The sequence below is a fragment of the Podarcis raffonei genome, chromosome 13 (assembly GCF_027172205.1).
Source record: "Podarcis raffonei isolate rPodRaf1 chromosome 13, rPodRaf1.pri, whole genome shotgun sequence".
NCBI lineage: Eukaryota > Metazoa > Chordata > Lepidosauria > Squamata > Lacertidae > Podarcis > Podarcis raffonei.
In genome coordinates this window covers 50444994-50459838 of record NC_070614.1, presented here as the reverse complement: position 1 = coordinate 50459838, position 14845 = coordinate 50444994, and the positions used below count along the sequence as shown (strand labels likewise).

General features: G+C 44.4%; 2 protein-coding genes and 1 non-coding gene across 3 annotated transcripts; 2 read left to right on the top strand and 1 right to left on the bottom strand.

Annotated features, from left to right (window-relative positions):
- Positions 1–1000: 1000 nt before the first annotated feature.
- LOC128400575 (histone H2B 1/2/3/4/6-like) lies at positions 1001–1487 on the bottom strand. The gene has a single exon (XM_053362880.1). The coding sequence runs from the start codon at positions 1457–1459 to the stop codon at positions 1079–1081; it is 381 nt and encodes a 126-aa protein (XP_053218855.1). The 5' UTR covers positions 1460–1487; the 3' UTR covers positions 1001–1078.
- A 668-nt stretch (positions 1488–2155) lies between these two features.
- TRNAR-ACG (transfer RNA arginine (anticodon ACG)) lies at positions 2156–2228 on the top strand. Its single transcript has one exon. It is a non-coding gene; the product is annotated as a tRNA-Arg (tRNA).
- Positions 2229–8431: 6203 nt separating this feature from the next.
- Positions 8432–14441, top strand: LOC128399232 (uncharacterized). Its single transcript, XM_053360472.1, has 4 exons — positions 8432–8561; positions 11223–11555; positions 12417–12727; positions 13435–14441. The coding sequence occupies exons 1-3, from the start codon at positions 8432–8434 to the stop codon at positions 12563–12565; spliced, it is 612 nt and encodes a 203-aa protein (XP_053216447.1). The 3' UTR covers positions 12566–12727; positions 13435–14441.
- The last annotated feature ends 404 nt before the right edge of the window (positions 14442–14845 follow it).

The following is a 14845-nucleotide window of genomic DNA, read 5'->3' as shown; positions in this document are numbered from 1 at the left end:
AAATAGTCCCCTGGGAAAAGACTGGATGAAACTCAAAACCGCTTTTCCTGCGTCCAATATTTATTTTATTGAAAAGGTTGTAAAGGAACACAATTACATACCAAGGTTTGACTATTCAGATTTAATACAATAAAGAAATGGATTCAGTTTCTAGTTTCACAGATGTGAAATCACAATTAATATATGGTACAAAGTGAAAAGGGGGGGGGGAGGAAGTGACCAGGCAACATTTTTGAGAGAAGTATAAAGTTGGGGAAGTGATAAGACTTGATAATTCTTAATGAACGTTTACTCACTGTGACTCAAGGGGGAAAATAATATGTAGGTTCTATTGAGATGTGAACTCAAAACGCTGGAATCAGAGTCCAGAGTGCTAAACATTACACCATAGAACCACATAAAACAAACTATATTATCAGATCCCGAAGCTGCACAAAAGAAAATGGTTAATTACCAATTAGAAAATGTGTATATAGCTATCTCAATGTATGTGCTTATGCAAAGGACTAGTGGTAGGTTGATATGTTGCCAGTTATTAGAACAATGTTGTCTCCCAAAAAACACTAACTTGCCTTTTCCTGTACAGTGGTACCTCGGGTTAAGTACTTAATTCATTCTGGAGGTCCGAACTTAACCTGAAATTGTTCTTAACCTGAAGCACTTTAGCTAATGGGGCCTCCTGCTGCTGCCAGAGCACGACTTCTGTTCTCATCCTGAAGCACTTCTTAACCTGAAACACTATTTCTGGGTTAGTGGAGTCTGTAACCTGAAGCGTATGTAACTTGAAGCATATGTAACCCGAGGTACCACTGTACTGGATTGGTAAACAGTTCTTAATGCTTATTACATCAATGAAGCCCGCCCCCCATCCTTAAATTCTAGTAACTCTGTTGAACCAATTTCTTAATACATTTTAAAACTGTTACTTTTGAACGTGGTGGCCAGATTGTAGTAGATATTTTGGGGACAAGTTGGAAGCCCTAAGAAATAAAACTCAGTAGTGATTTCATCTTTTAAAATAATTTGTGTGGCTCTTAAAAGAGCCTTTTGGTTTAAGTGGAGGGTTTTCCCCCCAAGTTTACTTTGAGCTGGTGTACTTGGTGACGGCCTTGGTGCCCTCAGACACGGCGTGCTTGGCCAACTCCCCAGGCAGAAGCAGGCGCACAGCGGTCTGGATCTCCCGGGAAGTGATAGTGGATCGCTTGTTGTAATGGGCCAGGCGGGAAGACTCAGCAGCGATGCGCTCGAAGATGTCACTGACGAAGGAGTTCATGATGCTCATGGCCTTGGAGGAGATGCCCGTGTCCGGGTGGACTTGTTTGAGGACCTTGTAGACATAGATGGAGTAGCTCTCCTTCCTGCTCTTCTTGCGCTTCTTGTCGCCCTTCTTCTGGGTCTTGGTGATGGCCTTCTTCGACCCTTTCTTAGGCACGGGAACCGACTTCGCAGGCTCAGGCATCCCGAAACGCCTCCACCAACCGCCGAGAGAGAAATGAAGCGCTCTTCGCCGCCGCTTGTATTTATACGAGTCTCATGCAAATTAGCACCTCAAACTCTCAAATTCCTATTGGTCGGCAATGTAGTATGCAAATAGCAGCGGAAGCGTTCGCTTGTCATTGGATAACCAAGGCTCCTTCACTTTAGCGCCAACGGGAGTCCATTTCCTATTGGTGAAATCGAGAGTTCGCTCTCATTGGTTCAGTTTCTCCCGCCATCCAATCAGAAGTGCCCGTTACAATCCGAGAAACGAACTGGGCAAATGGGAAGCCGCGCGGGAATTTTGAAGCTCTGCCCGCGGCTTATGGGATTCGCATTGGGCGTCGTTTGACAGCGATGAGTTTTTAGGATAATGGAAGGGATCTCAGAGGACCGACCAGTATCCCTGCTTTGCTCCCTTTTCGGATTAGATGCATGCAAATCTGAGCTCTTTGGAGCCTGCCGTTTGCTATCCGCTGCTGCATTTGATTATGATGAACAGGAAAATAATCCCGCTATTTGCCTTTATAGGTTGGGAAAGGGAAAAGATAAACAGCTTTGGAGACTGCCCTGCGCCTCTTTGTCTCCTGGTTCTCCCAGCCGAGGGAAATCAGGATGCTGAATGTATGTTAAGTCAGCTCTGTCTTCAGCCAAACCAGCCACAGTAATACGCGTCCAAGGGCCAGTGGCGCAATGGATAACGCGTCTGACTACGGATCAGAAGATTCTAGGTTCGACTCCTGGCTGGCTCGGAAAGGGCAAATTTTTGGAGGAAGAGGAGGTTTTACCCCACGGTGGCATCTACAAGTCGAAGCTCCTTGAGCCGGCCTGTGAGCTAACTGGGCCAGTGGTCTGACTCTGAATAAGCAGGAGCTGGCTTGATGTTTTCATTGTGGCGTCTGCAATGGAGGAGGATGTTCTGACAATGATCCTATTAAGTGTCTCATCCTGCTCCTTGGGGTTTCAGTTTCTGCTCTACTGCTGCTTCCCACGAGGGGCATCTACTTGCCCACTCTTAGAAGAGGATGCTGAGCTAAGAGAGGCCACTTTGGCCCTATCAACTTCTAAAGTTTGCATGACCCCTTTCTGAGCCGGCAGCATCCTTCCTCTTTCTCACCTCCAGCCCCACTCCGCTGTTCTGTCTTTTTCTCAAGCGCTTTGGTTAACAGGGAAAAGCACAGCAAGGACGGATGCAGTGAGCTGTGCTCTTTACTCCTGTGGTCAGCTTTGGGGACAGGCAGAATGTTGATGCAGGCCATCACCTAGGTCCCTGGCAAGGAACTGTTGTTATTATATTATAATTTAATAATCCAGGTTTTTATCTGCTTTTCTGTTACAGTTTCCTGGCCTTTATGTTGCATATTTGTTTTGATGGTGTGCACACCAATAAGCCATGCACTGTGCTCTTGAATTTGCAGGGGTGGGGGCTGATGCTTTCTCATGCCCCCCTCTCCACATTGTTGCATTCTGGCTACTTTGAAAATCACATAATTGTAGAGTTGGGAGGGATCCCGAGGATCTGATAGGATCTTGCAATGCAGGGATATGCAGCTGTCCCATATGGGAATCAAACTTGCAAACTTGATCTGTAGTGATTAAATGGGCACAAGACGTTGGACATAATATTATGTTTGCTGACTGGGAACAGTTATGGACCACAGGTATGAAGTTTACGGCATGTAATGCCTTAAGAGAGAATATTATGAAAATGATATACAGGTGGTACATGACCCCAGTCAAGCTTGCAAAAATCTATCATTTGCCCGATAATAAATGTTGGAAATGTAAGGAAAATGAAGGTACATTCTTTCACCTTTGGTGGACGTGCCCTAGGATTAAGGCTTTCTGGGAAATGATATATAATGAATTGAAAAAGGTATTTAAATATACCTTCTTGAAGAAACCAGAGGCCTTTCTCTTGGGCATGGTCGGCCAATTGGTGTTAAAGAAGGACAGAACGTTTTTTATGTATGCCACAACAGCAGCAAGAATACTCATTGCAAAGTATTGGAAGACGCAAGATTTACCCACTCTGGAAGAATGGCAGATGAAGTTGATTGACTGTATGGGATTGGCAGAAATGACTGGCAGAATCCGTGACCAGGGAGAAGAGTCGGCAGAAGAAGACTGGAAAAAATTTAAGGACTATTTACAGAAATATTGTAAAATTAAGGAATGTTGAATGATGTTGGATTGAAATTAAGTGGTTTCTAGCTGTAATGGTATAAAGAAATACGAAAAAATGGGTTTTTATAAGTAAAAATTTAAGGTTATAATAATCTAAGATGTTGGATAGAAAATAAGGTGTTTTTATAAGCTGTAATGCTTTGAGATAAGGATTTGCTGAACAAATAATTTGAATTGGACTACAAGAAGGGGAGGTATGAGGAGGTCAGGGAAATATGTCATTGAAAATTAAGTATTGTGAACTATATGTGTTTTTAAATCTTTTTTTGTTTGTTTTTTGTTTGTATAAAAATTGAAAATTTTAATAAATATCTTTTTTTAAAAAAAACTTGCAAACTTGGCATTATCAGTCCCACGCTCTAACCAACCCAGGCTGAACTGAACGCTATCTATCTACACTATCTATTTGAACACAGATAAAAACAAGTGATGGCATTGTCACAGCTAGATCAGATGTGGTTAGCAGCTCTTTGATGGGGCTGAGTAAAGCTTATGGCCTATAGGCTGAGTTCTGCACCGAGCTCAGGGTTCACGTCATTGAAATTCTGCTCAGTATTGATCCAGAGGAGAACTCCGACGTATCGCTAGCAGAACAAAAACTTAAACACGTTGCAGGATTCCCAAAAAGTAGACCAAAGGCAATTGATATTTCATCCAGCAGAGAGCTTTACTGAAGGCAAATGAGCATAATGGTCACAAATCCAATGCATTCAGGATTGGCACCGTCCATAAGAAATCCAGTTACAACAGACCTAACTTAAACTTACAATAACTTATAATAAGACTAAACCTTAACACTATATACAGAATTGGTGGAGCTGATTGGGAGAATCAGAAACCAGCGTCATCGAGCTTTCCAAAAAGACTGGAGTAAATTTGTACAATATTTGAAGGATAATTCTAAACAATTAACAACACTAGCAGGGTTGATATGAAAAGACCTCTAACAATGATTACTGCCTTTTTATATTTACTCAAAATTTGTGATAATTGGAATAAGTGAAATGTAAATTGGAAGAGGTACCAATGCTAGGATATAGAAGTGAATTATGAAAACCATGAGGCGGGAGGGAGGGAAGTCGATTAGCTCATATGAGCAAAGAGTTAAGGTAACAATAAGGATGTATTTAAATATTATAAAGGCAAATTGATATTTCATCCAGCAGAGAGCTTTACTGAAGGCAAATGAGCATAATGATCACAAATCCAATGCGTTCAGGATTGGCACCGTCCATAAGAAATCCAGTTACAACAGACTTTAACTTAAACTTACAATAACTTATAATAAGACTGAAACGCTATATATAGAACACCACACCAGAAGGAAGAGAGACAGAAAGATAAAGTGAAACCCAAGCTCCTCTCAGCCGTATTATTATCCATAGTCAGCATGACTTTGACAGAAGAAATAAGGCAGGCATGTTGAACAGGTAGATTGTGATCTGCTGGCAGATCACTGGACGTTTGTGATAGATCACCAGGGGTAGATCACTGCCAGTTTTTAACTGTGTGAGTAGATCGCGGTCTCTTGGGAGTTGGCCACCCCTGAAATAAGGGAACCAGTTTAAGTCAGCTGTACTCAGCTTCTCTGAAGGAACAACTCAAACATCATGAACCTTCTGCTTGTTTCTTTCACACAGAGAAAAGCTCCCAGGACCCTCTCAAATTAAGCAGAGTAGGAAAGATCTCTGCACATCAGATCAAGAAATGCAAACTGACAATGTGCTGGAGGGAAAGGTGTGGTGTTGCAGTTCCTGTCTTTGGGGCTTGTTTCAGCAGCACCAGATTGTTGTCTGTCTTGAGAGAGAGAGCGCAGGGCAAGGAGGGAGTTGGGTCCCCCAGCTGTGGGTGATCTTTGAAGGATACGGACAGAGCATGAAGTCTGCCGCTTTTGTGACAGGTTGGTGACCTCTCTGCCCTCCTCAGATGGGGGAAACTCGCTTTCTATCTCACATTCACACCATTTCTCACTGCATCTCTCCTTTGCTCTGTACTTCCAGCCTGTCTCCAGATCCTTCTTGTGAGATCAACCGACCCAGGTAAAGTTGACTTCCATTCTTGTTTGTTGTTGTTGTTGTTGTTGTTGTTTTGTTTAGTTGTGTCCGACTCTTCGTGACCCCACGGACCAGAGCACGCCAGGCACTCCTGTCTTCCACTGCCTCCCGCAGTTTGGTCAAACTCATGCTGGTAGCTTCAAGAACACTGTCCCACCATCTCGTCCTCTGTCGCCCCCTTCTCCTTGTGCCCTCCATCTTTCCCAACATCAGGGTCTTTTCCAGGGAGTCTTCTCTTCTCATGAGGTGGCCAAAGTATTGGAGTCTCAGCTTCACAATCTGTCCTTCCAGTGAGCACTCAGGGCTGATTTCCTTAAGAATGGATAAGTTTGATCTTCTTGCAGGCAATGGGACTCTCAAGAGTCTCCTCCAGCACCAGAATTCAAAAGCATCAATTCTTTGGCGATCAGCCTTCTTTATGGTCCAGCTCTCACTTCCATATATCACTACTGGGAAAACCAGAGCTTTAACTATACGGACCTTTGTTGGCAAGGTGATGTCTCTGCTTTTTAAGATGTTGTCTAGGTTTGTCATTGCTTTTCTCCCAAGAAGCAGGCGTCTTTTAATTTCATGACTGCTGTCACCATCTGCAGTGATCATGGAGCCCAAGAAAGTAAAATCTCTCACTGCCTCCATTTCTTCCCCTTCTATTTGCCAGGAGGTGATGGGACCAGTGGCCATGATCTTGGTTTTTTTGATGTTGAGCTTCAGACCATATTTTGCGCTCTCCTCTGTCACCCTCATTAAAAAGTTTTTAAATTCCTCCTCACTTTCTGCCATCAAGGTTTTGTCATCTGCATATCTGAGGTTGTTGATATTTCTTCCGGCCATCTTAATTCCGGCTAGGGATTCATCCAGCCCAGCCTTTCGCATGATGAATTCTGCATATAAGTTAAATAAGCAGGGAGACAATATACAGCCTTGCCGTACTCCTTTCCCAATTTTGAACCAGTCAGGTGTTCCATATCCAGTTCTAACTGTAGCTTCTTGTCCCACGTAGATATTTCTCAGGAAACAGATGAGGAGATCAGGCACTCCCATTTCTTTAAGAACTTGCCACAGTTCCAAGGGATGTAAGGGTGTTACTTTTTTATTTAAAAAATGTCACACACACCCCTTGTTACAAAATTAAATAATTAGACTTACATGGCTGACAAAGAATGGGTCACTAGGAGGGGTAAAATCCTAAATACATTATTTTTCAGTACACAATAATCTGGTGGTTACAGTAAACTAGTATAATGAATTCTTCAGCAAATCAACTTGAGTAGGAGGAGCGAGCTAATGAGTTATGCTTGCTTATCTGCACCATACTGTAATATATGTTGTATTTCTCATCCATGCGTTGTTTCATATGTATATTTAATAAAATCACACCATGCAGGGTAAAAATTATACTGTTTGTTTCCCTCCTTTTCTGTTTTTGCAACAGTTTCTCCATTACAGCTGTTTGTCTGACTGTGTTACACCGGTGATCAATATTCATTAATTGCAAGTTTCTCCAGGTTCTGGCTATTACCATTCTAGCTGCTGTTAATAAATGTGTTATCAATTCCTTCTTCATTGGTCCGTATCTGAAGTATATAAATTAAGTGGTCACTGGGGTTGTCTGAGGTGCTATTTGAGATATCTCTTTAAAAACTTACTTCCAAAGTGGTTCTATTTGTGGACATTCCTACCACATATGTTGGTATGTGCCTATAATCTGGCACCCTCTGCAACATAACGGAGGGCTATTGGGTTTTAAGGGAGGCACCTCAGTGTTAAATACCATCCATGCACAATTTTTAGAGAACTTCCTCAAGTCGCAGATTCAGGGCCGGATTTATGTTTGACGAGGCCCTAAGCTACTGAAGGTAATGGGGCCCTTTATATGTCCAGCTGTCCTTTGTCAACAACAAATTGTCACTGTTTTTGTTGAATATATGCTATATGATAATTTATGGACCTCATAGGTATCTAATGTCTTTTACACATAACAAATAGGAGCCTACGCAACACAAAACACTGTTGCTGTATGTAGGTTTTATTTTATTCGTTTTTCGTTTTTTATTTTGGAAATGTACATCCTCTATTTTACACCCACATTCTGATTCAATGTCTTTTTTTGTTTGATTATCCATATTTTTTACCAGCATCTTGGTTTCCCCTTTCTTTAATTTAAAGCCAACCAATTTTCCAGATCTATTTATCTCTTTTGTCACACCTGGTATGCTCACTCTTGGTCGCTCTAAGGTGAACACAATGTCATCTGCGAACGCTTTTATTTTGTAATTTTGCTGGCCCACTGTTATTCCATGAATTTTATTATTCATCCTTATATTTCTTCTCCCTTTCTATGTTCCTTTCTATTTTCCACGGTTTACCTTTTCCCTTTTGGCCACCAGATGGCACCAGAGACACTCCTGTACTTGACTGCGGCTTCTGTATCACATCCCACAAGCTATACATAGAAAGCGCTTTTCATAGTGTGTGCCTTCAAGTTTCCTTCTCAGAGTGTCTTCGTCCTCTGGGTTTCATGCGTTTGTTTCCTGACTGGCTGGCTTTCCTCTCCTTCTCCAGAGATTCAACCTGCAGCAATTCTTTCCTTGGATCCCCAGCACCCCGTCTACATCAAAGGTGAAAAGGTGATTCTCACTTGTTTGGCTCCTGATAGTTTGAAGGTGGCAGGATACACGTTCTTCAAAGAACAGCAAGAGTTGCCGAATAGGGGAATGGGGCCTTATGAGATGTTCCGTGTCAACGAAGATACTGTTGGGAATTACAGCTGTGTGTACTGGATCATGCCCTCAATACAGGAAATCTGGTCCCCACAGAGCAACCTTGTCTTTATAGCCATGGCAGGTGAGCATCATTGCATTTTGCTGTTTGGCGTTATCTCTTTCATTCGCAACACAAGAGAGAGAGGAGCACTGGGTTCTGAAAGGATTTCAGACTGCCTAGAAGGTAATAAGGTACAGTGGGACCTTGGTTCTCAAACTCAATCCATTCCGGAAGTCCGTTCGACTACTGAAACAGTTCGAAAACCAAGGCACGGCTTCCAATTGGCTGCGGGAGCTTCCTGCACTCAATCTGAACCCGCGTCGGACGTTCGGCGTCCGAAAAACGCTCACAAACCGGAACACTTACTTCCGGGTTTGCGGCGTTCAGGAGCCGATTTCTTCGTCGACTAAGCCGTTCGAGAACCAAGGTACCACTGTACAGTGGTACCTCGGGTTACAGATGCTTCAGGCTACAGGCGCTTCATGTTACAAACTCCACTAACCCAGAAATAGTACCTTGGGTTGAGAACTTAGCTTCAGGATGAGAACAGAACAGAAATCGTGCTGTGGCAGTGGGAGGCCCCATTAGCTAAAGTGGTGCTTCAGGTTAAGAACAGTTTCAGGTTAAGAACCGACTTCCAGAACAAGTTAAGTTCTTAACCAAAGGTAAAGGTAAAGGGACCCCTGACCATTAGGTCCAGTCGTGGCCAACTCTGGGGTTGCGGCGTACAGCTTCCGGGTCATGTGGCCAGCATGACTAAGCCGCTTCTGGCGAACCAGAGCAGCGCATGGAAACGCCGTTTACCTTCCCGCCAGAGCAGCACCTATTTATCTACTTGCACTTTGACGTGCTTTCAAACTGCTAGGTTGGCAGGAGCAGGGACCGAGCAACGGGAGCTCACCCCGTCGCAGGGGTTTGAACCGCCGACCTTCTGATTGGCAAGTCCTAGGCTCTGTGGTTTAACCCACAGCGCCACCTGCGTCCCCTTAACCAGAGGTACCACTGTACTAATAATGAACGGACCAGCATTCACATCCACTCCAACATTTCCCTGATGAAAATAGAGACATCCTAAGGAAAAGCAGGGCATTCTGGGATCAAATCAGAAGCTGAGACAGCTTCTGTAAATCCAGAGACTGTCCCTGGAAAATTGGGATACTTGGAGGGACTGCTTTCATTTACTGAATCCAACTTCCTTCAGAGTAAACATACTGTGGGAATGTTTATTGTTGAGTTATTAAATGCCATGTGAATCTGTCTACTAGGTAATTTCATTTCCTACTGATGGCGTATATATTGCAAAGGAGGAACACCTTAGGTGAGATTAGATTATATCCAACGCTAGTCCTACTCAGAGTAGATGCATTGAAGGTAATGGGGCATGGCTAACTTAAGGCCATTGATTTCAATGGGTCTCCTCTGAGTAGGACTTATCTGGTTGCAGTACATCATGTCTGAATGGTTTTTCAAGGGGGGGTTGGAATTTGTGGGGAATTGTTCCCTCCTGAACCCCAGATTCGTAACACAAACTTCTTTGGGTGTCATAGTTGGCCACAGAGCTGAATGAATGAATCTTTATTTGCGTCAGCCATCGGCCACAGCAATAAAACAACAATATGATATACAAAGAATAGAAATAAAAAGTCAATTATATAAAATACATTTTCGGGGTTTGAATCAATAGTCAAATAGTGGATCTTATTCTGATTGCCCCAGCTAAAAACCTTGCAACCTTTGCTGTCACCTGCTCATCTTGATCTGCCAAGAGAAAGAACACTGTGGCAGTGGTTGGGCGACCCAGAATGGACAATAAAAGAGAGGTGATAATCTCATTCCTCAAGTCTTTATAAAGAGTGCAAGCCAGAAGGGCGTGTGCCACCGATTCAGTACTGCCATCTCCACAGGGACATAAGCGTTTTTCATGTGGAATCTGTTGAAATCGTCCCTCAAGTACAGCCGAGGGCAATACATTCAATCTCGCGAGAGAGTCGAAATGGTGGAAAGTGGTCATACAATCGGCAAAAGTTTCTTATTGTGGCCAAGTTGTTCTGACGCTCGGTCTCATTTAAGGTAAATGGTCAGGGACCCCTGACCATTAGGTCCAGTCGTGGCTGACTCTGGGGTTGCGGCGCTCATCTCACTTTACTGGCCGAGGGAGCCGGCATACAGCTTCTGGGTCATGTGGCCAGCATGACTAAGCCGCTTCTGGCGAACCAGAGCAGCGCACAGAAACGTCGTTTACCTTCCTGCCAGAGTGGTACCTATTTATCTACTTGCACTTCATGCTTTCAAACTGCTAGGTTGGCAGGAGCTGGGACCGAGCAACGGGAGCTCACCCCGTCGTGGGGATTCGAACCGCCGACCTTCTGATCGGCAAGTCTTAGGCTCTGTGGTTTAACCCACAGCGCCACCCGCGTCCCGTGTCAGTCTCATTCAGGCGCTGACAAATTAGACTGCTTGCTTTACTAAAACCCAAAGTGAGTAGCTGTTGTGGTGATAAACCACAAGAGTGAAGTTTTTGATGGACAATTTTAATCCAGGCGCTCTTGTGACAATCTTGCAGCCACAGAGCTGGCAATCGACGAAGCAGAATGCCAGCGTCAGAGCCATGACTTTTCATAGAGCTGTCCAGCCAAAATACTTGCCTTCGCTCTAAAAGCCAAGTGGACCACAGTCTCTTAACCATTGAGCCAAGTCATTGTCCTCAATTGATTGCTTCTCCTTTGTGAACGATCACTCCAGATCACCATCCCTCTCCGACACTGATAGTGGATCCTCCACCTGGAGCAGTGAACGAAGGAGACTCGCTAAACCTCACTTGCCTGACCAATGAGGGAGAGACTGAGAAAAAATTCACTTTCTACAGGGATGGACTTGCGATAACCTTCAGCGACGAAGGATCTGTGTGGAGCTTCAGAGAACCTGGAACTAACTTCTCAAATGCCACTGTTAGCATCTTGAAAGCCAAGCTCAACCATAGCGGAAAATTTGCTTGCAGCTATGAGGAAGAAGTTAGTGGCCGGTGGGTGACCTCTTCCTGGAGCCAGACGGTGAAAATCATGGTGAAGGTCCCAGGTGAGTCATTTAGGGAACGTTAGAGCTCAGTTTAGCAGAAGGATATTCCATTTTTCTGCGTTGATTGACGTATTAAGGGGGAGCCACTGGATGGGCCAGAAAAAGGGGGAGATTGAGCAAAATGTCTGTCATTCCCTGTAACCTGTAAATGTCATTATTTTATTTCCTATGCCTTCTGTTGAGTCATTTAGTCGTGTCCGACTCTTCGTGACCCCCTGGACCAGAGCACACCAGGCACTCCTGTCTTCCACTGCCTCCCACAGTTTGGTCAAACTCATGCTGGTAGCTTCGAGAACACTGTCCCACCATCTCGTCCTCCGTCGTCCCCTTCTCCTTGTGCCCTCCATCTTTCCCAACACCAGGGTCTTCTCCAGGGAGTCTTCTCTTCTCATGAGGTGGCCAGAGTCTTGGAGCCTCAGCTTCAGGATCTGTCCTTCCAGGGAGCACTCAGGGCTGATTTCCTTCCGAATGGAGAGGTTTGATCTTCTTGCAGTCCATGGGACTCTCAAGAGTCTCCTCCAGCACCATAATTCAAAAGCATCCATTCTTCGGCGATCAGCCTTCTTTATGGTCCAGCTCTCACTTCCATACATTACCTCAGCCTTATTGTTGGGTAAGAGTGAGCAGTTCATATCTGTGATGGATTGAAAGGAGAGAGGGGGGGGTGTTATTTGCAGGGCTCAAACATCTTTCCTCTTCAACTTGTCTAGAAAAGTCTGACCCTAGTTACTTGTCCTGAAAGTTACTCTTCAGAAGTTGAATATTTATTTTGCATGACATTTTCTGCCTGTCTCGCATCCAAGGACAAGGAAGCCTTATTAAAAACACAATAGCCTAACCATTTTTCCTTTCTTTTCTTAGATCCTTCTCCGCCATCAGGTCCATCGCTGGCATTTGCGTATTTGGCAGTCCCCTTTGTGATTCTGATGATTCTCCTCATTTTCTACTGTGGACAGAAAAAGACTGGTAGTTATATGATGGGTTTTGAGGATACTGTGATGCTTATGTGAATAATATTGTGTGTGCCTTTTCAGCCTTTGGCTCTCTTTCTCTCCTCTTTGGAAGCAGTGAAATGCCAGCAGGATTCTGAGCCAGAAGAACAGGAGGAGGAGGAACTGGGTGATCTTGAAACAGAGGAGCCCCAAACAGCAGTTTTGCAGGAACACGACCAAGTAAGCGAGGAGATTCATGTGTAATATTAGTTACATCCATGAAAAACTGCCTAACTACTTTTATGGAATGTGGTGCTACTGCAAGATGCAACGATAGGCTACAAATGAGCAAGCTCGTGGACAGAGATCTCTATTGTGTACTGCCTTTAGATGTCTTCTAAAAGTCAGACAGTTGTTTATTTCCTTGACATCTGATGGGAGGGCGTTCCACAGGGCAGGTGCCACCACTAAGAAGGCCCTCTGCCTGGTTCCCTGAAACCTCACTTCTCGCAGGGAGGGAACCACCAGAAGGCCCTCAGAGCTGGACCTCAGTTTCTGGGCAGAATGATGGGGGTGGAGATGCTCCTTCAGGCCTACTGGGCCTTTGAGGCCATTTAAGGCTTTCAAGGTCAGCAACAACACTTTGAATTGTGCTTGGAAACGCACCTGGAGCCAATGATCAAGCACTAAGAAGTGGGAGAAAAATTTCCTTCTCTGAGCTCCGGCTATGTAGGGTTGTAGGCCAACAGTAGGACATATGCTCTGCATGTAGAAGGTCTGAGGATCAATCCCACTGGCCTCTTCAGGTAAGGCTGTGAAGGACTTAGAAAGCTGCTGCCAACCAGTGTCCACAATACCAGATAAGGTACCCAGGGAGGTTATTTGCCAGGCCCCTCCTGCTTTCAGTGCTGACCAATGGCACCCTCACATTCCTTCTGTTCCCACAGGACTCAACCATCACCTACGCCACCATCAAATTCTGCTCTGCTAAGTCTTGCTTAGGAAATGGGCTCCGACTGGTGGAAGAGGAGAAGGTGATGTACAGCGAGGTTCTGTTTCCACCTAAGAACAGAGGAAGAAAGTGAAGACATTGTGGAAAGGAAAGAGATTGTGGAGTTCTGAGTGGCTGCCAAAGGATTCTACACCACCTGCCAGTTGGTTTATTGCTCTCAGCCAGGGCATGGCTGAAGGCACAGGAGGTGCCCACCTTGCGGAAGCTAAGCAGGTCCGGGTCTGGTCAGTGTCTGGGTGGGTGACTAGCTGGGAACCACAGATGTGCTGCTGTGATGGTGTCCAGTGATGGAAGAAAGGATGGGATGTAAATTTAAGAAAATAAAACAAACAAACAAATACGTGTTGGTTGAGGTCCTCCACACGTTCCACAGAAAACAACGCAGCTTCTATTCAATAAAGACAATTCAATTCTTACAAGTAGAATTCTGATGTGATTAAAGATTTACAGTGTCATTTACAAACATGGTTGGGAAAGAGAGGAGGGCAGAACCATCTCAAAATGACAACAAATCCAGAATGCAGCTGCCAGACTGGTGATTGGGAGTGGCCAACGGGACCATATAACACGAGTTCTGCATTGGCTCCCAGTATGTTTCAGAGCACAATTCAAAGTGTTGGTGCTGACCTTTGAAGCCCTAAACAGCCTCGGCCCAGGATACCTGAAGGAGCGTCTCCACCCCCATCATTCTGCCCGGACACTGAGATCCAGCTCCGAGGGCCTTCTGGCAGTTCCCTCCCTGCGAGAAGTGAGGTTACAGGGAACCAGGCAGAGGGCCTTCTCGGTAGTGGCACCCAATCTGTGGAACATCCTCTCATCAGATGTCAAGGAAATAAAGAACTATATTACTCTTAGAAGACATCTGAAGGCAGCCCTGTATTGGGAAGTTTTTAATGTTTGATGTTTCATTATGCTTTTCTAGTTGTTGGAAGCCACCCAGAGTGGCTGGGGCAAGCCAGTCAGATGGGCGGGATACGAATAATAAAATTATTATTATTATTGTGCTTCCTGCATAGTAATACAGTTTTCATGAATATTTATTTTTTAATTTAATTTAATTTGTATGCTACCCTTTATCTGAAGATCTCAGCATGGTTCACAAAATAAAACCGCAATAATAAGAACAAGAACAAAACAAAACAATAACCTCCCTCCCACAAACATATTTAAATAATTGCCTGGCACCTAAAAATGTATAATGAAGGCACCAGACGAACCTTCGTGGGGAGAGAATCTCACAAACGGGGAGCCACTGCAGAAAATGTTGCAGATATAAAATTTTGTTCTGTTTGAAGCAACTGGTAGCTTAAGAACTGACTCCTTTGGAAATGAAACATTGTCCAGAC

Bases quoted from the DNA above. Each gene is read 5' to 3' on its own strand.
- LOC128399232 (XM_053360472.1), top strand. From the start codon at position 8,432: ATGGGGCCTTATGAGATGTTCCGTGTCAACGAAGATACTGTTGGGAAT. The intron at 8,562-11,222 runs GTGAGCATCATT...CGATCACTCCAG, and splicing joins TGTCTTTATAGCCATGGCAG to ATCACCATCCCTCTCCGACA. The intron at 11,556-12,416 runs GTGAGTCATTTA...TTCTTTTCTTAG, and splicing joins AATCATGGTGAAGGTCCCAG to ATCCTTCTCCGCCATCAGGT.
- LOC128400575 (XM_053362880.1), bottom strand. From the start codon at position 1,459: ATGCCTGAGCCTGCGAAGTCGGTTCCCGTGCCTAAGAAAGGGTCGAAG.